Source organism: Pristiophorus japonicus, chromosome 1 (assembly GCF_044704955.1).
Source record: "Pristiophorus japonicus isolate sPriJap1 chromosome 1, sPriJap1.hap1, whole genome shotgun sequence".
Lineage (NCBI taxonomy): Eukaryota > Metazoa > Chordata > Chondrichthyes > Pristiophoridae > Pristiophorus > Pristiophorus japonicus.
In genome coordinates this window covers 378,265,973-378,288,410 of record NC_091977.1, presented here as the reverse complement: position 1 = coordinate 378,288,410, position 22,438 = coordinate 378,265,973, and the positions used below count along the sequence as shown (strand labels likewise).

General features: G+C 46.3%; 1 protein-coding gene across 1 annotated transcript in view; it reads right to left on the bottom strand.

Annotated features, from left to right (window-relative positions):
* The window catches only part of LOC139266007 (serine incorporator 1-like), a 147,967-nt gene that overhangs the window by 92,974 nt on the left and 32,555 nt on the right, over positions 1 to 22,438 (bottom strand). Inside the window, exon 5 of the mRNA XM_070883792.1 lies at positions 88 to 225. Coding sequence (XP_070739893.1) covers positions 88 to 225 — 138 coding nt within the window. The remainder of the gene's footprint in view (positions 1 to 87; positions 226 to 22,438) is intronic.

The window sequence follows — 22,438 nt, the reverse complement described above, 5'->3', positions numbered from 1 at the left end:
AATAATGTAATTTGTCTTGTCACAATTTTTCACGGCAATGAAACTTTATGTACCCACTCCAAGTAAATGGTAAATAATGGCACATACCCAAGTACCAACACCGTGATCCACCTTCCTCTGATCTTTTCAGCCAGGATTCATTCCAGGAATTGCCAAAGTCAACCAGCAGCACCAGTTCAGTAAGGATAAAACAAAATGCACCAGCTGAACCAATTCCAAATGACACTAAAAAGGAAATTTTATTAGTATTAACTTCTGTAAAACAAATCATTACCTGCAGATGAAAAACATTATTTATAAAATAGTAAATAACCATTCAACTTTATTTGACAATTATTATTTATTACTTGGATTTGCAAAATAGTTCAATGATTTATTATTGAGTAGTTAAGTTGTGATTGATTTGACCTCCACTGTCACTTAGCTGAAGCACTATGTTCAGCAGCAGAGGACACACACCATACACCTTCACAAAGGAGAAGACCAGGGTAAGACATGTTGAGCATGCACCTCAGAGTTTCAGGAAAAGTCAAATACGATTATTTTATTCTGGGTTTACTTGCGAGGACAAGACAAAATAGCAGCAGAGGAACGGTATTTGAAGTAGGACAGAAGGTGGTGCAAGTATACTGGTCCACTTTATTATGCTGGTTTGACTCTATGAAACAAGCACTTAAATGAAGGTCTCATCGATTACAGCCTACCTTAGGATTCTTTCTATCGGGAACTATGAGTCACCAGACATGCCTTTAGGCTCAGTCTCATTGGGCCAAAAATTGCGGTCGGAGGCTTCCCGCGGGCAGATGCCACTGACCACAAAAAATTACGAAAGTACCTGGCGGTCCTGCTCCAATGTAGACTTCAGGTCCCAGGCCTAGCTGTGCAGCACAGCAGAGAGGCTCACGCATCCCGGGAGCGTAAGTGCTTCCTGGGATCACATGGGCCTGGACCACCAATCACAATGTAGTAGTCATTAATAGCAATGGGAGCTCCGAGCTCCCATTTCTATGAATGGGAATACCCCTACAAAGAAAAGACAAATATTAATTAAAAAAAAAACACTTTTTTCAAATGAATAAAAATTTAATTAAATTAAGTGTTTTAAAGAAAAATTTATTTTTTGAAAATTAAAAAATACTATTAAAAATGTTTTAATAGTGTTAAAAATAAACTTGCCTTCATAGACAGAATTTGTAATGTAAAAATTAGTCATAAAATGGATTTTTGCTATCTTTTAAAACTCTTATGCTGGTAAAGGGCATCTGCAAAAGGACATAGACAGGCTAAGTGAGTGGGCAAAAATTTGGCAGATGGAGTATAATGGCAATCAGTAACCAGTGGGGTGCTGCAGGGATCAGTGCTGGGACCCCAACTATTTACAATCTATATTAACGACTTGGAAGAAGGGACTGAGTGTAACGTAGCCAAGTTTGCTGACGATACAAAGATTGGAGGAAAAGCAATGTGTGAGGAGGACACAAAAAATCTGCAAAAGGATATAGACAGGCTAAGTGAGTGGGCAAAAATTTGGCAGATGGAATATAATGTTGGAAAGTGTGAGGTCATGCACTTTGGCAGAAAAAAATCAAAGAGCAACTTATTATTTAAATGGAGAAAGATTGCAAAGTGCCGCAGTACAGCGGGACCTGGGTGTACTTGTGCATGAAACACAAAAGGTTAGTATGCAGGTACAGCAAGTGATCAAAAAGGCCAATGGAATCTTGGCCTTTATTGCAAAGGGGATGAAGTATAAAAGCAGGGAAGTCTTGCTAGTTACACAGGGTATTGGTGAGGCCACACCTGGAATACTGCGTGCAGTTTTGGTTTCCATATTTACGAAAGGATATACTTGCTTTGGAGGCAGTTCAGAGAAGGTTCACAAGGGTGATTCCAAAGATGAGGGGGTTGACTTATGAGGAAAGGTTGAGTAGGTTGGGCCTCTACTCATTGGAATTCAGAAGAATGAGAGGTGATCTTATCGAAACGTATAAGATTATGAGGGGGCTTGACAAGGTGGATGCAGAGAGGATGTTTCCACTGATAGGGGAGACTACAACTAGAGGGCATAATCTTGGAATAAGGGGCCGCCCATTTAAAACAGAGATGAGGAGAAATTTCTTCTCTCAGATGGTTGTAAATCTGTGGAATTCGCTGCCTCAGAGAGCTGTGGAAGCTTGGTCATTGAATAAATTTAAGACAGAAATAGACAGTTTCTTAAATGATAAGGGAATAAGGGGTTATGGAGAGCGGGCGGGAAAGTGGAGCTGAGTCCATGATCTGATCAGCCATGATCGTGTTGAATGGTGGAGCAGGCTTGAGGGGCCGTATGGCCTACTCCTGTTCCTATTTCTTATGTTCTTATGTTCTTATGTAAAAGCAGGCCTTACGCCTGTTTTTAATCAGGCTTAAGAATTTTAAGGTCATGTGCTGGACAAATAGCCCAAATCTCCACCTGCAAAGGCTCTTCTCTTGGGGAGCCGCACGACATGTCAAAAGAAATTTTGACAGATTGCAAGTGCTGGGTTAAGGCTGCTTCGGTCGCCTGCGCACATCATATGCATCTGGAGAGGCCCCAATTTACGGCCCATTACCTGCCAATAGCTCCAGCAGAGTCTCATTTCACTATATACTCTGCAGTAATGCCTCTTTGTATGCTGCATTTGTTCAATATGCAACAGTCTAGAATAATCTTTGAGACATTATGAGGCTTTACCCTCCCTCCCCCCGCCCCAAATCTGTCCCCAGCAATGGAACCTTTGTTTCAACAGTCTGATGCTTATTTCACCATGTGTCCCATTATGATCCTGGTCACTGCATTCAGCTCTTGTTCCAAGGGGTTCATGAGCCAGGGCTCGAGGATATATTTGGTCTCCGTGAAGCTCTTCAAATAGCGATGGTACAACAGATTGATATACAGGTGCAGTGTCCAGAATCCGGAGTTCCAGAATGCGGACTCCGGACCGATTGGTGGCAGGGTCGTCCAGAATCCATAAAATATTCCAGACTTGAGATCCGACGATCCTGCTGACCTCGGGGCCCTGCCACTACCCGACCTCAGGCCTTGCCACCGCTCACCTCGCCCCACCGCTGCAGCTCTTACCTCAGGGCCTCCTCGCTGGTCTGCCAGACGACCTCCTTGGCTTGGCCCTGCCCAAACATCTCCTCGGCGGGGCCGGCCCACCCGAACACCACCTCGGCGGGGCCCGCCCGCCTGCCAACATCCTCGGCGGGGACCCGGACAGCCCGAACAGCACCTTGGCAGGTATTCTCCACCCCCCCAACTTTCTGACGTTCAGAAATCCGGAAATACCCGAACCTGGGCTCGGGTGCTTCTGGATTTGTGATGTCAGAAAGACGATCGAAAGTCCGAAAAAGCCCGGAATCCAGATTTTAGGCGCTGCACCTGTAAAACAAAGATGCCAAGATAGTGAGCACCTATGTGCATATTTTGGGCACCTGTTCACAGAACAGCTGGTCATTAATGGAATAGAACCCCTTTCAGTTCATGAAGGTGATGAGATTGAGGGTAGGAGCCTATGTGGCCAAAATTCAGCAGCACAAGAAAGCTGGCACACCTATGATTTTTTCTTTGTACTTACCGCACGGATCCTTGATGCGGTTTGAAGAGCCATTTTCAAAATGTTTTCAAAGTCCCAGAAGAACTGTGTCATAATGGGGGGTGGGCCATAGACTCAAAGCCAGGCTGAGTGGCATGAATATAGGTCAGACCGGGACTTCGCCGAGCGGGTGTGCGTCACCACACTCTCCTCCGTTAAAGGGGAGAGATTCTGTAATTTTTTATCATTCGGCCACTGCGCCACCAGGGAGGGTTTTGGCTGGGCCAGAGTGGGTGCCAGGCTGCCCGTTGGCAGCCCGGAAGTCGGCCGGCAAAAATTATTTCATGACGGCTGCGGCAGTGGGCCCTCCCCTTGAAGGGTCATCGTGCTGCCGGGCCACACACAGGCTTTAGAGGGTGCACTGACAGAAAAACCTGTTGGGGGCACTGCACGGTGAGGGATTTCTGGAGCTGAATATTGGCCGGAAAATATTTAAGGTGAGGGAAAGTGGCGCTTTGCATTCTGATGACGCGCTATCGGCGGTCATCAGATTCGGACGGTATCGGGTCCAGGCCAAAAAATCTCCAACCTGAATTTGGGCCAGGTCGGCCAGTTGACCCCAAAGCGGTGACCACTGGATTCCCATGCATGGCCGTCGCTAACAGACAGTAATGGGTCTTTCTTAGACCCTGAATTTCATCCCCTATGTAACATCAATAACACCCTGCATTTGGGAGAAAAATGCACCTTGTTTTATGCATTAGTGCATTGCTGATCTGAGATCATTGCATATATCCACTGCTGTTGCTTGGAAGGCTCCAGTAGAGTAAAAGTTGAAAGCAATGATCCTCCGAATAGTCACTAGCAGAGTCCTCCTAGTCATGGAGCTTGTCTGAAGATCTGCCTCAAGGAGACAGCATAATGCTGTGATTGATTCCCTGATGAAGCATTGTCAGTGAAGGTGGATCTTGTCAGACATTTCTAGGTAGCTGTTCATACACAAATGATTAGGAAAGGATGGGTGCAGGCAGTCTGCCTCAGATAATAATGCACTTCTCTCTCAATTCTCCTCAATATATCCTCATATATCCTCATATATCCTCATATATCCTCATATATCCTCATATATCCTCATATATCCTCATATATCCTCATATATCCTCATATATCCTCATATATCCTCATATATCCTCATATATCCTCATATATCCTCATATATCCTCATATATCCTCATATATCCTCATATATCCTCATATATCCTCATATATCCTCATATATCCTCATATATCCTCATATATCCTCATATATCCTCATATATCCTCTAAAAATGAGCAAAAAGAAAGATATACTCAGCAGAATGCCCAGCTTCTTAATTGTGACAACTTAACATTCAGTTCCTATCAAGCCACAGATGCAAAATGTGAGTCACAAAAAATTGTAAAAAGGCAAAAACCAGAAGTTTATGCAATGAAAAATCTTTGAAGTTATTAATTCCCAGGATGCATGTGTTGGTGGCAAAGCTGACATTTATTACCCAGCGCTAGTTTCTCTTAGAAGGTGGTGGTGGGGCTTCTTCTTCTTCTTGAATCACTGCAGCCATTTTTATTCTTTGTGGTGGTGTGATACAACTGAGTGACTTGCTAGGACACTTGAGAGTAGTTAAGAATCAACTGCGTTGGTGGTAGCCTGGGGTCATATATAGACTAGACTGGTAAGGACATTAGGTTTCTGAATTATTAGTCCAAGCCTCAGGATTACTAGTCCAGTAACATAAACACTGCAGCATACGCTTCTCCAAAAGACCAACTACAAACTTATGGTTGCAGTAAAACTAAGATCTGAAGGTACTAATGGTACTTACCTTTAGAGTTCACAATAAAAATGGTTAACACACGCTTCTCTCGGATGCCAATTTTAAATGGATACACAATAACCTCGAAGAATTCCTGCCTCACCCAATCAACATTGGAAGTAGAAACACAGGAACAGGAATAGGCCATTCAGCCCTTCCAGTCTGTTTTGCCATTCAACTAGAGCATGGCTGGTCTGTATCTTAACTCCATTTACCGGCCTTGGTTCTATATCCCTTTAGATCCTTGTCTAATAAAAATCTATCATTCTCAGTTTTGACATTTTCAATTAAATTAGCCTCAACAGCTTTTTCCACTACCCTTTGTGTGAAGAAGTGCTTCCTGACATCACCCGTCTATGACCTAACTCTAATTTTAAGGTTATGCGCCTTGTTCTGGACTCCTCCAACTGCTGCAGCCACAACTGCAACCTCAAAGCAGGGCAAAGACTGCATTGCCAATGGCTGTCAAGGTGACCGTGGCTCTTATCTCTTATACATCTAGAGTCTTCCGGCTGCTACTGGAGATATAAGCATTATCTCACAGTCACTGCTGCATAAGGGAGGTCGCCGAGGCTCTCTATTCACAGACAGACAGCTTCATCTCATTCCCTCTTGCCAGAAACAAGCAAGTAGAGCGAGCACAAGAGTTTGCACAGATTGCAGGGTGCCAGTGACTGCACACACATTGGCTTGTGTGCATCCCATATCAACTCAGTCATTTTCCTGAACCAAAAGGGAGTCCACTTGCTCAATGTGCAACCACAGGCAGTGCATCATGCAGGTTACCCTGGCAGTCGTCACCATTCCTTCCTTCTACAAGAGTCTTCTGTACCAGCGCATCTGACCCACCACGGCAAATAGAAGGCTGCCTACTGGGCGACAAGGGTTATCCACTCATGACATGACTCATGACTCTGGTCCAGAACTGACACACACGTGCACAGAAGGCATACAATGAGAGCTATGCTGCCACAAGGAACATTATAGAGCATGCCATTGGTGTCCTCAAGCAACGCTTCCACTGCCTGGACTGCTCTGGAGGAGCCTTGCAGTGCTCAGCTGAGCAGATATAAGATTTGTGATAGTATGCTGCAAAACCTGACCATTTTCAGGGTACAGCACTTGCCACCACCTAGTAGGTGAGAAGTTGAGGAGCAGGAGCATGATAACAGAAGGAGAAGGAGAAGAAGGAGAAGGAGGAGGAAGAGGTAGTGTAGGAACAGGAAGAGGAAAGGAGGATACAAAGTAGACAGCCTCTTTCTGACTCGGGACTACACGAGCAAATAATTCATGAGCGATACCAGTAACCTCAACTACACCTACTGAACGTTCATGCTCGAGACTGCTGAGTAAAAGGGGGCAATAAAGTGATGTTCAAACATCAGGAAGATGTGCAGAGAACATTGTTTCGAACAAGTGCAAAAACCTTTGTAATGAGTGCAAAAACTTTGATAACAGCATCTGGTCAGCAGCTTATGATGTCAGAATCGGCCAAAGGAGTGTGTTGTCTCTGACCAGACAGAAACTGGACACCAAGGCATCATGAGGAAGAAGCATGCAGTATAGTATATGAAGGAAAGACAAAGGACTGCCGCCAGGCGTCTTAAGAAAGAACCAAGTGTTATATATGTTGACTTGTATTTAATCTGTACAGCCACCAGAGGGCTCATCCCCTGGAGTCCCAAGGGATCTCATAATCCCTTGGGAGCACAGGCATTTAAGAAGGCCTCACAGGTTGGAGAGGCACTCTGGAGACCTGCAATAAAAGACTAAGGTCACACTTTACTTTGAGCTCACAGTGTTCAGTCTGACTCTTTCTCCATACATAACAATTGGTGATCAACGTTTCCATTCATGGCGATTCAAAGGGTCCATTTGCAAGGGCTGTGGAACAATGAGACACTTCAAACATATGTGCAGGCGAGCTGCAAATCCTGTTAAACCTGCAAACCACCCTGTTGCAGAGGAGAACAGAGCTACGGAGGATCACGATGAACCTGAGCCTCAGACAGAGAAGGCAGAGGTACATGCAGTACACACATTCACCACAAATTGTCCCCCGATAATGCTGAATGTTGAACTAAATGGACTCCCAGTGTCAATGGAGCTGGACACGGGCACGAGCCAGTCCATCATGGGCAAAAAGACTTGCGAGAAATTGTGGTGCAGCAAGGCCTCAAGGCCAGTCTTAACTCCAATTCGCATGAAACTAAGAACTTACACGAAGGAACTGATTCCCGTAATCGGCAGTGCTACCGTAAAGGTCTCCTACGATGGAACGGTGCACAAGCTGGGTGGTACCGGGCGATGGTCCCATGCTGCTCGGCAGGAGCTGGCTGGGAAAGATACGCTGGAACTGGGACAACGTCCAAGCGCTATCGCCCACTGATGACACTTCATGTGTCCAGGTCTTAAACAAGTTCCCTTTGCTGTTCGAACCAGGCTTCGGGAAATTCCAAGGAGCAAAAGTGCAGATCTACCAAATTCCAGGGGCGCGACCCATCCATCACAAGGTGAGAGCAATACCGTACATGAGGAGAGAAAGGGTAGAGATCGAGCTAGACAGGCTGCAAAGAGAGGGCATAATCTCACCGATCGAGTTCAATGAGTGGGCCAGTCCTATTGTCCCAGTCCTCAAGGGAGATGGCACCGTCAGAATCTGTGGCGATTACAAAGTAACTATCAATCGTTTCTCCCTGCACGAGCAATACCCACTACCAAAGGCCGACGACCTCTTTGCAACGCTGGTGGGAGGAAAGACGTTCACAAAGCTGGATTTGACTACAGCCTACATGACGCAGGAACTAAAGGATTCATCAAAGAGCCTCACCTGCATCAACACGCACAAAGTTCTTTTCATTTATAACAGATGCCCGTTTGGAATTCGATCAGCGGCGGCGATATTCCAGAGAAACATAGAACGCTTACTGAACTCAGTCCCACGCACCGTGGTCTTCCAGGACGCCATCTTGGTTACAGGTCGGGACACAGTCGAGCATCTGCAGAACCTGGAGGAGGTTCTTAGTCAACTCAACCGCGTGGGGCTCAGGTTAAAACGCTCGAAGTGCGTTTTCCTGGCACCTGAAGTAGAGTTCCTGAGGAGAAGAATCGCGGTGGACGGCATCAAACCCAATGATTCAAAGACGGAGACAATCAAGAATGCACCGAGGCCACAGAATGTGATGGAGCTGCGGTCGTTTCTGGGACTCCTGAACTACTTTGGTAACTTCTTACCGGGTCTCAGCACACTGTTAGAACCACTGGACGTCTTACTGCATAAAGGGGACAAATGGGCACGGGGCAAAAGCCAAGAAAATGCCTTTGTAAAAGCTAGAAAATTGTTATGCTCAAACAAATTGCTTGTGCTGTATGATCCGTGTAAGCGTTTGGTACTAGTATGTGATGCATCGTCATATGGCGTCTGGTGTGTATTGCAACAAGCTAATGATTTTGGGAAATTGCTAACGGTTGCTTATGCATCCAGGAGTCTGTCTAAGGCTGAGAGAGCCTACAGCATAATTGAAAAAGCGATAGCGTGTGTCTATTGGGTAAAGAAAATGCATCAATATCTGTTTGGGCTAAAATTCGAATTGCAAACCGACCATAAGCCACGCATATCCCTGTTTTCCGAGAATAAGGGAATAAATACTAATGCATCGGCCCGCATCCAGAGATGGGTGCTCACGTTGTCCGCATACAACCATGCCATCCACCACAGGCCAGGCACAGAAAACTGCGTCGATGCTCTCAGTAAGCTGCCATTGTTCACCACAGGGGTGGAAATGGCGCAGCCCGCAGATCTAGCCATGGTTATGGAAGCGTTTGAGAGTGAGCAATCAGCCGTCACTGCCTGGTAGATCAAAACCTGGACAAGCCAGAACCCCTTATTGGCCCTAGTCAAAAACTGTGTGCTTCACGGGAGCTGGTCCAGTGTTCCAGTGGAAATGCAGGGAGAGATAAATCCGTTTCAACGGCACAAAGATGAAATGTCTATACAGGCAGACTGCCTTCTGTGGGGCAATTGAGTAGTGGTTCCCAAGAAGGGCAGAGACACCTTCATCAGTGACCTCCATAGTACCCACCCAGGCATCATAAGGATGAAAGCGATAGCCAGATCCCACGTGTGGTGGCCCGGTATCGATGCGGACTTATAGAGACCTGCATGCACAGATGTAAGCAATGCACCCAGGGAGGCACCATTAAGTTTATGGTCTTGGCCCTCCAAACCGTGGTCTAGGGTACATGTCGACTATGCAGGCCCGTTCTTGGGTAAAATATTCCTTGTGGTTGTAGATGCGTACTCTAAATGGATTGAATGTGATTATAATGTCGGCTAGCACGTCCGCTGCCACTACTGAAAGCCTGCGGGCCAAGTTTGCCACACACGGCCTACCCGATGTCCTGGTGAGCGACAATGGGCCATGCTTTACCAGTGCTGAGTTCAAATAATTCATGACCCGCAATGGGATCAAATATGTCACATCTGCTCCGTTTAAACCAGCGTCCAATGATCAGGCAGAGAGAGCAGTGCAAACCATCAAGCAGGGCTTGAAGAGGGTAACTGAAAGCTCACTGCAGACTCGCCTATCCAGAGTCCTGCTTAGCTACCGCACGAGACACTATTCGCTCACTGGGATCCCACCTGCTGAACTGCCCATAAAAGAGCACTTAAGACAAGGCTCTCTTTAGTTCACCCTGATCTACATGAACAGGTCGAGAGCAGGCGGCTTCAACAAAGTACATACCATGATAGTGCAAATGTGTCACGCGAGATTGAAATCAATAATCCTGTATTTGTATTGAATTATGGACAAGGTCCCAAGTGGCTTCCCGGCACTGTCGTGGCCAAAGAGGGGATCAGGGTGTTTTGGGTCAAACTTTCAAATGGACTCATTCACCGTAAACACTTGGACCAAATCAAACTCAGATTCATAGACTATCTTAAGCAACCAACTTTGGACCCTACCTTCTTTGATCCCCCAACATACACACCAGTGGCAACCAGCACTGCGGCTGGCCACAAAGCAGAATCCATCATCCACAGCAGCCCAGCAGGACCCACCACACAAAGCAGCCCGGCAAGGTCAGCTGCACAGCAGCCCAGCAAGAGCCCAAAAGTTGATTCACCAATACCAGCTTTCACACCGAGACGATCAACCAGGGCAAGAAGGGCCCCAGATCGACTCACCTTGTGAATAGTTACACTTGACTTCGGGGGGGTGGGGGGGGGGGGAAGTGCTGTTATATATGTAAACTTGTATTTACTCTGTACAGCCACCAGAGGGTTCATCCCCTGGAGTCCCAAGGGATCCCATAATTCCTTGGGAGCACAGGTATTTAAGGAGGCCTCACAGGTTGGAGAGGCACTCTGGAGACCTGCAATAAAAGACTAAGGTCACATTTTACTTTGAGCTCACAGTGTTCAGTCTGACTCTTTCTCCATACATATCACCAAGGGAAGTGGTTGACCAGGCCAGTCGACACTTGGAACCTACACCCAACTCGAACTGATCACTCGAGAAGGACTGTATGTATACCAACTAACACGGTGCATACTTATTGCAAGGAAGGAATTTTAAATCTGTAAGCTCGGAAGTCTGCAGTCTTTTGAAACTTTTAAACCTATACTCAGCAGTGCTAAGCCAGGAAATCTGTAGTCTTCTTGATATTTTTAAACCTGTACTCAGCAGTGTTGAACTAGGGAACTTATAGTCATTTGATACTTTTAATAAAGTCCATTGTATTGGAAAAATCAAGTCCATTGCATTGTGATTCAGTGTTCTTATAAGTCTTGGTGTCCGAAACCCATAAGGGAAAGGTCCTACAGAAATTGGTGACCACGAAGGGACTCAGGCGAGAACTCTGAATTGGTAGTGAAATATATTCATGGTAGGATGGCTTACCGAAGGGGATAAGATAATAACAGGGTAAAAGTGATAGAGCAGGAGAAGGAGATTGAGCAACTGAGGAGAAAAGCTAGTGTTAGAGAAGCAGTGATAAACAGACTTTGGAAGGAATTAGAGAGGGAGAAAATGGGAATTTGAAACCGACACTTAAAGCTGTCGGTGTTTGTGCCAAGAAAAACAAATTAAAAAGATAGGGCTAGTTCCTCTACTTTTTTTGCATATTTAACGTCCACTTAATGCCCATTTTACTGCTGAAATTACATATAACACCCATATATCGCCCATTTTGGCACAAAATGGAAACTGGCGGGCATTTTTCGGAAACTTACTGCCGAGTGTTGCTTTTCCCATATGCTTAACGGCGAGAAAAAATATTACCGCCCGCCAACCTTTTTGGGGCGGAATCAGCAGAATTGGCGTATTCAACGCCCATAATATCGCCCAGCGTTACTTTCCGCATGGAATTAACGCCAAGATTCAACATTAATGCCCGCCCACTGTCTTTTGCCGTAAAGAGCATATTTACCCAAACTAGCGGCCATGGAGATCGCCTTCGTCAATTTCACCACCTCGCACACATATCACCCACAATATCGCTCGCCCCAAAAAAGTGGAACTAACCGGAACGAATCACAGCGTTATGGAGGCCATGTTCTAGATCACATGTCGCGTCCTTTAAAATGCTGCTGTGTTTCAACCTCAGCGGAGTTCGGATGTACTCTGCAGGTCATTGGAGTTGATGTGAACATCTCTACAAACATCTTGACCATACTGTGACCGATTGGAATTGATGAGGTGTCTTTGTCGGGGCATTCCTTGTTTGTGAGCAATCGGTGGAAAACAGGGAGCCTGTCCTTTCTCACCCTCTCTTGGTGACCAATTACACGCAGCAGACTTGACATCACCGAAGGAACGCTGCACTGCATTATGTGCCCAATGTAAGAAGTGACAGACAGATAAGGAGGACCAGACATTACACCCCCGTAAGTGCAAGGAGTAGCATTCTTACCTCGACTTGCCCGACACTACCTGCCTTCGAAGACTGCGCTTCTACAAAGAGGTTATCACTGAGGTATGCCAGCTGATAAGGCCAGATCTACAGCCTGCCAGCACCATCAGTACTGCACTGTCCGTCGAGGTCAAAGTCACCGCGGCACTGTCGTTCTACGCCTCGGGTTCTTTTCAGGCCACAGCTGGTGATATTTGTGGACTTTCTCAGCATACCACACATCGCTGCATTAGACAGGTCACTGAAGCCCTGTACGCACACAGGAGATACTTGATCAGTTTCCCTATGACCAAGGAGGCACAGAATGAGAGGGCTCTAGGATTCTCCAAAATTGCAATCTTCCCCAAGGTGCAGGGCGTAATAGACTGTACGCACATCACGATCGGGGCACCTTTTCAAGATGCTGAAGTTTTCAGGAACCGCAAAGGATTCCACTCCGAATGTCCAACTGGTTGTCGACCAACAGCAAATTACACTGGCTGTGAATGCTTAAATTCTGTGCAGCATCCATGATGCTCACATCCTACGTGAGAGCACTGTATCTGATTTGTTTAACAATGAGCCACAAGGGCAATGCTGGATGCTTGGTGACAAAGAATATGGCCTCAGCACCTGGCTGATGATCCCCCTGCGTGACACCCACATCGAGGCCGAGAGGTGATACAACAAGAGCCCATCATCATTATAGGCAGTCCCTCGGAATCAAGGAAGACTTGCTTCCACTCCTGAAGTTAGTTCTTTGGCGGCTGAACAGTCCAATACGAGAGCCACAGACTCTGTCACAGGTGGGGCAGATAGTCGTTGAGGGAAGGGGTGAGTGGCACTGGTTTGCCACACGCTCTTTCCGCTGTCTGCGCTTGATTTCTACATGCTCTTGGCGTTGAGACTCGAGGTGATCAGCACCCTCTCGGATGCACTTACTCCATTTAGGGCGGTCTTGGGACAGGGACTCCCAGGTGTCAGTGGGGTGTTGCACTTTATCAGGGAGGCTTTGAGGGTGTCGTTGCAACATTTCCACTGCCCACCTTTGGCTCGTTTGCCATGAAGGAACTCTGAGTATAGCACTTGCTTTGGGAGTCTCGTGTCTGGCATGCGGACTATGTGGCCTGCCCAGCGGAGCTGATCGAATGTGGTCAGTGCTTCAATGCTGGGGATGTTAGCCTGAATGAGGACGCTGATGTTGGTGCGCCTGTCCTCCCAGGGGATTTGTAGGATCTTGCGGAGACATCGTTGGTGATATTTCTCCAGCAACTTGGTGTCTACTCTACATAGTTCATGTCTCTGAGCCATACAGGAGGGCAGATATTACTACAGCCACAGAGCAACTTGTAATATCTTGGAGAAAATCATTGAAGTGCTGAAGCAGCACTTTAGATGCCTGGACCACAGGAAGCGAGCTCCAATACCACCCTGAGCAGGTAGCTCAATTCGTGGTGGTGTGCTCCATGCTACACAACTTGGCTATCAGGAGGGGACAAGAATTGCCTGATGAGTCTGACAGTCCACCTCACCAGAGAGAGGAAGAGGAGGATGAGGAGGTGGACGCTGACATCGGCCCAATCAGGCTGACACTGAAGCCATGACCCCGTAGACCGCATGAAAGGGCCCATGGTGACATGATAGCTGCAAGAGCCTTATGTCAGGAGCTCATCAATGAGCGCTTTGCCTGAAAGAACGTTGGTGTTATTTACAAGACTGACACACTGCTGGGTGTGCAGGTCATACATCAATGGTGGGCATCACCTTGGTGACAGTTAAAGTTTAAAGTTGATTGAAGTTAAGTGTGATTATACCTTTTGATGTTAAGGAATCACCAGCGTGTAATTGTGCAGCTATCTGAGTCAATGTGCTACAAGGTTTTGTTAAATAAAAATCATTTAAACCGAACATTAGTCTGAGATCATCAGTATTTCTGTACAAACCAACCCTTTCCCCCAGCCCCCACCCCACCGCCCCCTCCCCACCTCTACTCCTTCCCCTCCTGACTCCAAGCTGCCTGGCCGAGACGGTCCTCAGGCGATCGATGCTTCATTGGGGGAGGGGCAGGGGGGTGATGGCCGAAGCGCTGCTTGCACGGATACGAGAGAGGACGGTCCCGAGGTGGGAACGTGCTCCGAGCCAGAAGCACGATGTTGCTGCTGACTCTCAGGTGTGGTTGGCAATGGGGGAGCATCACCTTGGGGTGCAGTGCCACACTCCGGGATCACTGGGAGCCCTCCGCCACCAGTGTACCTGGCTACCAGCTCCAGGGCCTTCTCCATCCCTTCCATGTTATATATTATTTTTTGGATAAAAACTCGGTGCCAACTATGTTCTTGGTGCTTACTAGGCTTTTTGCTACTGGTGAATCTCCGTCGTGCCTCCCACAACAGCCAGACAATCACACACCACAGCCACACACGCTTTCAGTGCCTCTAAGCTCCCTCTCTCTCTGACTCCTCTTCTGCGCATGTCATGATGACCCTTGACCTCCTGAATCACGTAAATAGAGCGTCGCCATGCCGTTGCTGAGGCAGAAGTCAAAAAGATGTAACGCTACTGCCCATTTGATATCACTTGCGGTAACACCCATTTTCAAAAATGGAAATTAGCTGTTTTGAGAATGGGCGAGAAGCCGGCAATCAGAAAACCCTTTTATAACACCCACGCCAGAAATAACGCCCATTTTTGGGCGATAAGCACAAAAGTGGAGGTTCTAGTGCAAAAACCTTGGTAACGAGTGCAAAACCTTGGTAATGGGTGCAAAAACCTTGGTAATGAGTGCAGAAAACCTTGATAACAGCATCTGGTCAGGCAGACAGCATGCTTATATCATCAGAATCAGCCAATCAGCAAAAGGAGTGTGTTATCTCTGGCCAGACAGAAACTGGACACCAGATCATCATGAGGAAGAAGCATGCACTACAGTATATGAAGGAAAGACAAAGGACTGCTGACATAAGTCTTAAGAAAGAACCAAGGGAGGTGGTTGATCAGGCCAGTTGACTTTCAGAACCGACACCCAACTCGAACTGATCTCTCGAGAAGGACTGTATGTATACCAGCTAAATCCGGTGCATACTTACTGTGAGGAAGGGATTTTAACTATCTATACCAGCTAACTAGATGCATACTTATTGTGGGGAAGGAATTTAAAATCTGTAAGCTGGGAAATCTGTAGTCTTTTGATACTTTTAAACTTGTACTCAGCAGTGTTGAACTGGGGAACTTATAGGGGCCGAAATTGATCAACTTACCACCCACAGGCGCCGACATTCCTCTACAAGATCCGCCCAGTGCCATGTTCGACGTGGCCTGGAGCGGGCGGGAGGGGAGAGCCGCTGGGAACCACCGAGTGGCGCAACTGACCTCCCGCCCGCCAAGCTCTCATATTCATGCGGGCGGGAGTCAGCGCCAGAACGGGGGTGGCCCGCTGGCTGGAGGCTGTTCTGTCCCCGACGGTAAATCTGAAGCTCCTGAAAAAAAGGTTAGTGAACATTCTTGGACTTCGTCTCCACAAGACTGTGCAGTGGTCACTGGTACCAATACTGTCATGGACAGATGTATCTGCAACAGGTAGGTTGGTGAGGATGAGGTCAAGTAGGTTTTTCCCTCATGTTGGTTCCCTCACCACCTGCTGCAGGCCCAATCTGGCAGCTATGTCCTTCTGGACTCGGCCAGTTATGATGCACTTATTACAAAGAGACTCTTTCACTTCAGTGGCATATCTGTTTCCTACTGCTAAAGTTAAAATGCAGATACTAAGCCAATAACTGAATTTTCATCTCTTGCCATAAGCATTAGGAAATTCAATTTAGCACAGTGCTAAAATGCATCAGGTAATGTAAGGAGAATAGGATACTTTCTTTTCTAATCAATTTAACAATTATATTCAGGACACTCAATGAACAAGCTTTTAAAAGCATTGTAGTGTTTATAATAAAATGCAGAAAAAATAAGCTAAGTGTTATATGTTTAATTAAGGTCTTATAAGCCAAGAAGCCACCATCTGTTCTTTATAATTTTTAAAAATAAGAGTAACATTCAAACATTAATAGAACATTGCTTTTAGCACATTTTTTTTTAATCTTTCACTCATTTTATCTGATGTTGTTTATCATTCTCAGCCTGTAAATAATTTGGGGATGTGTTTTTGAAGTGTAGGACTTTATTGTCTATTCCCTTGTACAGTTGTATAATGTTTTAAATCTATAACTGGTTTAATATGCATTTAAAGAAAATCAATTGCTAGCCTGTAACTGAGCCATAATGGTCAGAAATTCTCAAGTTTCATTCCTGTTCTTTGTTGAGTTACGAACTGAAATGTCGATTTTGACGTGATTCTGCACAGCTTCTGGCTGCCCAACTGAGTATTTACAACTTTTGCTGTTTTTGTTTTCAGAGTTACGGAGGTTGATTCTAGTACACCCATTACCAAACCAATCCTCAATTTGAAAACTTATGTAATTGTACAATAGAGAGGGGAGAAAAAAATCATATATTTCAAAAGCACATTGCAAAATAGCTTGCCAAATACCCTAACATAGGAAAATGAGCCACGGGAGAGGTGGAAAGTTGGTCAGAAGTGCCATTACTCTGCCCCAAAGAAGAGAATCTGGCTATATACTACTTTTTTTGGCTATATAATCCATAAATCTATTAAGTTTATCCTATAAAAGGACATTACGTAAAAGGGAGAATGCTTAGGCAGTCAATACAGTCTCCATTATCTCATGAACTGCCACACAGTGTAGAAAGAGGGTCAATGACCTTAAAAGGTTGGCCAAGGTAAGGTAAGAACATAAGAAATAGGAGCAGGAGTAGGCCATACGGCTCACTGAGCTTGCCCAATCATTCAATAAGATCATGGCTGAAATTCTACATCAACTCCACTTTCCCGTCCTATCCTTTGATTCCCTTAGTGCCCAAAAATCTATCGATCTCGTTCTTGAATATAGTCAACAACTGAGCATCCACAGTCCTCTGTGGAAGAAAATTCCAAAGATTCACAACCCTCTGAGTGAAGGTTTCTCTTCATCTTAGTCTTAAATGGCTGATCCTGAGACTACGACCCTAGATCGAGACTGTCCAGCCAGGGCAAACAGCTTCTCAGCACCTACACTGTCAAACCCTCGAAGAATTTTATACGGTTTAATGAGATTGTTATAGAAACATAGAAAATAGGTGCAGGAGTAGGCCATTCGACCCTTCGAGCCAGCACCACCATTCAATAAGATCATGGCTGATCATTCCTCAGTACCCCTTTCCTGCTTTCGCTCCATACCCCTTGATCCGTTTAGCCGTAAGGGCCATATCTAACTCCCTCTTGAATATATCCAATGAACTGGTATCAACAACTCTCTGCGGCAGGGAATTCCATAGGTTAACAACTCTGAGTGAAGAAGTTTCTCCTCATCCCAGTCCTAAATGGCCTACCCCTTATCCTAAGACTGTGTCTCCTGGTTCTAGACTTCCCCATCATCGGGAAATTCTTCCCGCATCTAACCTGTCCAGTCCCGTCAGAATTTTATATGTTTCTATGAGATCCTCTCTCATCCTTCTAAACTCCAGTGTATAAAGGCTCATTTGATCCAGTCTCTCCTTATATGTCAGACCAGCTATCCCGGGAATCAGTCTGGTGAACATTCGCTGCACTCCTTCAATAGCAAGAATGTCCTTCCTCAGATTAGGAGATCAAAACTGAACACAATATTCCAGGTGAGGCCTCACTAAGGCCCTGTATAACTGTAGTAAGACCTCCCTGTTCCTATACTCAAATCCCCTAGCTATGAAGGCCAACATACCATTTGTCCTCTTCATTTTCCTAATCTTCCGCCATTCAGGTAATATTCTGCCTTCGTGTTTTTGCCACCAAAGTGGATAACCTCACATTTATCCACATTATACTGCATCTGCCATGCATTTGCCCACTCACCTAACCTGTCCAAATCACCCTGCAGCCTCTTAGCATCCTCCTCACAGCTCACACCGCCACCCAGCTTAGTGTCATCTGCAAACTTGGAGATATTACACTCAATTCCTTCATCTAAATCATTAATGTATATCGTAAATAGCTGGGGTCCCCGCACCAAGCCCTGCGGCACCACACGAGTCACTGCTTGCCATTCTGAAAAGGACCCGTTTATCCTGATTCTCTGCCAACCAGTTCTCTATCCACGTCAGTACGTTACCCCCAATACCATGTGCTGTGATTTTGCACACCAATCTCTTCAATGGGACCTTGTCAAAAGCCTTTTGAAAATCCAAATACACCACATCCACTGGTTCTCCCTTGTCCACTCTACTAGTTACATCCTCAAAAAATTCTAGAAGATTTGTCAAGCATGATTCCCCTTTCATAAATCCATGCTGACTTGGACTGTCACTGCTTTCCAAGTGTGCTGCTATTTCATCTTTAATAATTGATTCCAACATTTTGCCCACTACTGATGTCAGGCTAATCAGTCTATAATTACCGGTTTTCTCTCTCCCTCCCTTTTTAAAAAGTGTTACATTAGCTACCCTCCAGTCCATAGTCGATAGACTGTTGGAAAATGATCACCAATCCATCCACTATTTCTAGGGCCACTTCCTTAAGTACTCTGGGATGCAGACTATTAGGCGCTGGGAATTTATCATCCTTCAATCCCATCAATTTCCCTAACACAATTTCCTGTCTAATAAGGATATCCTTCAGTTCCTCCTTCTCACTAGACCCTCGGTCCCCTAGTACTTCCGGAAGGTTATTTGTGTCTTCCTTTATGTAGACAGAACCAATGTATTTGTTCAATTGGCCTGCCGTTTCTTTGTTCCCTATTATAAATTCACCATTATAAATTATGTATTTAACCCCTTGTAACCTGCATCACACCTGTACACCAGAGGGCCTACTTACCTGTTGGAGTCCCAAGGGATTTCAGCATCCCTTGGGAGCACAGTATATAAGCAGGCCACCCACGAGGTACCTGCACTCTGGAACCGTAATAAAGGAGCTAAGATCACACTTGCTCATTACACACAGTACTCATGATGATGACGATGATGAGGTAACGAACAACCGCGCGAAAATGCAAAGAACAGTCGGCATCCTGGAGAAGTTCTCAGAGGGGGACGATTGGGAGGCCTTCATGGAGAGACTTGACCAATACTTCGTGGCCAACTAGCTGGAAGGGGACGAGAACGCGACCAAAAGAAGGGCGATCCTCCTAACAGTCTGTGGGGCAACAACCTATGTCCTCATGAAGAATCTCCTGGCCCCAGCAAAACCAACAGAGAAATGCTATGAAGAACTCTGTACGCTGGTCCGGGAGCACCTAAATCCTAAGGAAAGCATTTTGATGGCGAGATATCGTTTCTACACGTGTCAACGATCGTAGGGCCAGGAAGTGGCGAGCTACATCGCCGAACTAAGGCGCCTTGCAGAACATTGTGAGTTTGAGGGATTCCTAGAACAAATGCTCAGAGATTTTTTTGTACTGGGCATCGGACATGAGACAATCCTTCGCAAACTGTTGACTGTAGAGACTCTGAATCTGAGTAAAGCCATAACGATAACCCAGGCATTTATGTCCACCAGTGACAACACCAAGCAGATTTAGCAGAACAAAGAAGTTTCGGCCAGTACTGTGCATAAAGTAACGTCGGTTTTGAGCAGAAATGCACATGGCAGAAAGTACACGCCGGCTGCTGTGACCCGACCTCAATTGACCCAGAGTCCGCCATCATCTGTTAATGCGACGCAGTTAACACCCTGTTCGCGCTGCGGGTATGATTATTGGCCCCATCAATGCCGCTTTAAGCACTATGCGTGCAATGGCTGCAGAACAAGGGGACACCTCCAACGAATGTGCAGGCGAGCTGCAAACCCTGCAAACCACCACGTTGCAGAGGAAGATCGATCCACAGTGGATCAGATGGAATTGGAAACTCATACTGAGAAGGCAGAGGTGTACGAGGTACACACGTTCACGACGAAATGCCCACCAATAATATTGAAAGTTGAACTGAACGGTACTCCAGTGTCTTGGAGCTGGACACGGGGGGCAAGTCAGTCCATAATAAGTAAAACAGCCTTTGACAGGCTGTGGGGGAAGAAGGCACACAGGCCCAAGCTCAGCCCCATTCACACCAAACTAAGGACTTGTACCAAGGAACTAATCCCTGTAATTGGCAGTGCTGAAGTCAAAGTCTCCTATGATGGAGCAGTACATGAACTCCTGGTGTGGATTGTGCCAGGGGATGTTCCAATGTTGTTTGGCAGAAGCTGGCTGGGGAAAATCCACTGGAACTGGGATGACATCCGAGCGCTTTCATCCGCCGACGACACCGCATGTACCCAGGTTCTAAGCAAGTTCCCTTCGTTATTCAAGCCAGGCATTGGAAGCTTTTCGGGGGCTAAAATGCAGATCCATTTGGTTCCCGGTATGCGACTCATCCACCACAAGGCTCGGATGGTATCGTACATGATGCATGAAAAAGTGGAAATCGAGCTGGAAGGCATCATCGAGTTGGTGAAATTCAACGACTGGGCCAGTCCGATTGTTCCTGTATTCAAGGATGATGGCACGGTTAGAATTTGCGGGGACTATAAAGTAACGATTAACCGTTTTTCGCTGCAGGACCAGTACCCGCTACCCAAGGCAGACGACCTATTCATGACCCTGGCTGGAGGGAAGACGTTCACCAAGCTTGACCTGACCTCGGCTTACATGACGCACGAGCTGGATGAGTCTTCGAAAGGACTGCATTAACATGCACAGAGGTCTGTTTATCTACAACCGGTGCCCATTCGGGATTCAGTCGGCCACAGCGATCTTCCAGCGGAACATGCAGAGCCTGCTAAAGTTGGTTCCTTGCACAGTGGTCTTCCAGGACGACATACTGGTTACAGGTCAGGACACCTTTGAGCACTTGAAGAATCTGGAGGAGGTTCTTAGTCAGTTGGATCGCGTGGGGCTCAGTTTGAAACTCTCGAAGTGTGTTTTCCTGGCACAGGACGTCGAATTCTTAGGAAGGAGAATTGCAGCAGATGGCATCAGACCCATCAACGCCAATACGGAGGCCACACAAGAGATTGGTGTGCAAAATTAAAGCACATGGTATTGGCGGTAATGTACTGATGTGGATAGAGAACTGGTTGGCAGACAGGAAGCAGAAAGTCGGGATAAACAGGTCCTTTTCAGAATGGCAGGCAGTGACTAGTGGGGTGCCGCCGGGCTCAGTGCTGGACCCCCATTTATTTACAATATACATCAATGATTTAGATGAAGGAACTGGGTGTAATATCTCCAAGTTTGCAGATGATACTAAGCTGGGTGGCGGTGTGAGCTGTAAGGAGGACGCTAAGAGATTGCAGGGTGACTTGGGCAGGTTAGGTAAGTGGGCAAATGCATGGCAGATGCAGTATAATGTGGATAAATGTGAGGTTATGCACTTTGGGGGCAAAAACACGAAGACAGAATATTATCTGAATTGCAGCAGATTAGGAAAAGGGGAGATGCAACGAGACCTGGGTGTCATGGTACATCAGTCATTGAAAGGTGGCATGCAGGTACAACAGGCGGTGAAGGCAAATGGCATGTTGGCCTTCATAGCTAAGGGATTTGAGTATAGGAGCAGGCAGGTCTTACTGCAGTTGTACAGGGCCTTGGTGAGGCCTCACCTGGAATATTGTGTTCAGTTTTGGTCTCCTAATATGAGGAAGGACGTTCTTGCTATTGAGGGAGTGCAGCGAAGGTTCACCAGACTGATTCCCGGGATGGCGGGATCAACATATGAGGAGAGACTGGATCGACTGGGCCTGTATTCTCTAGAGTTTAGAAGGATGAGAGGGGATCTCATAGAAACATAAAATTCTGACGGGACTAGACAGGTTAGATGCAGGAAGAATGTTCCCGATGTTGGGGAAGTACAGAACCAGGGGACACAGTCTAAGGATAAGGGGTAACCCATTTAGGACTGAGATGAGGAGAAACTTCTTCACTCAGAGAGTTGTTAACCTGTGGAATTCTCTAGCACACAGAGTTGTTGTCAGTTCGTTGGATATATTCAAGAGGGAGTTAGATATGGCCCTTACGGCTGAAGGGATCAAGGGGTATGGAGAGAAAGCAGGAAAGGAGTACTGAGGTGAATAAT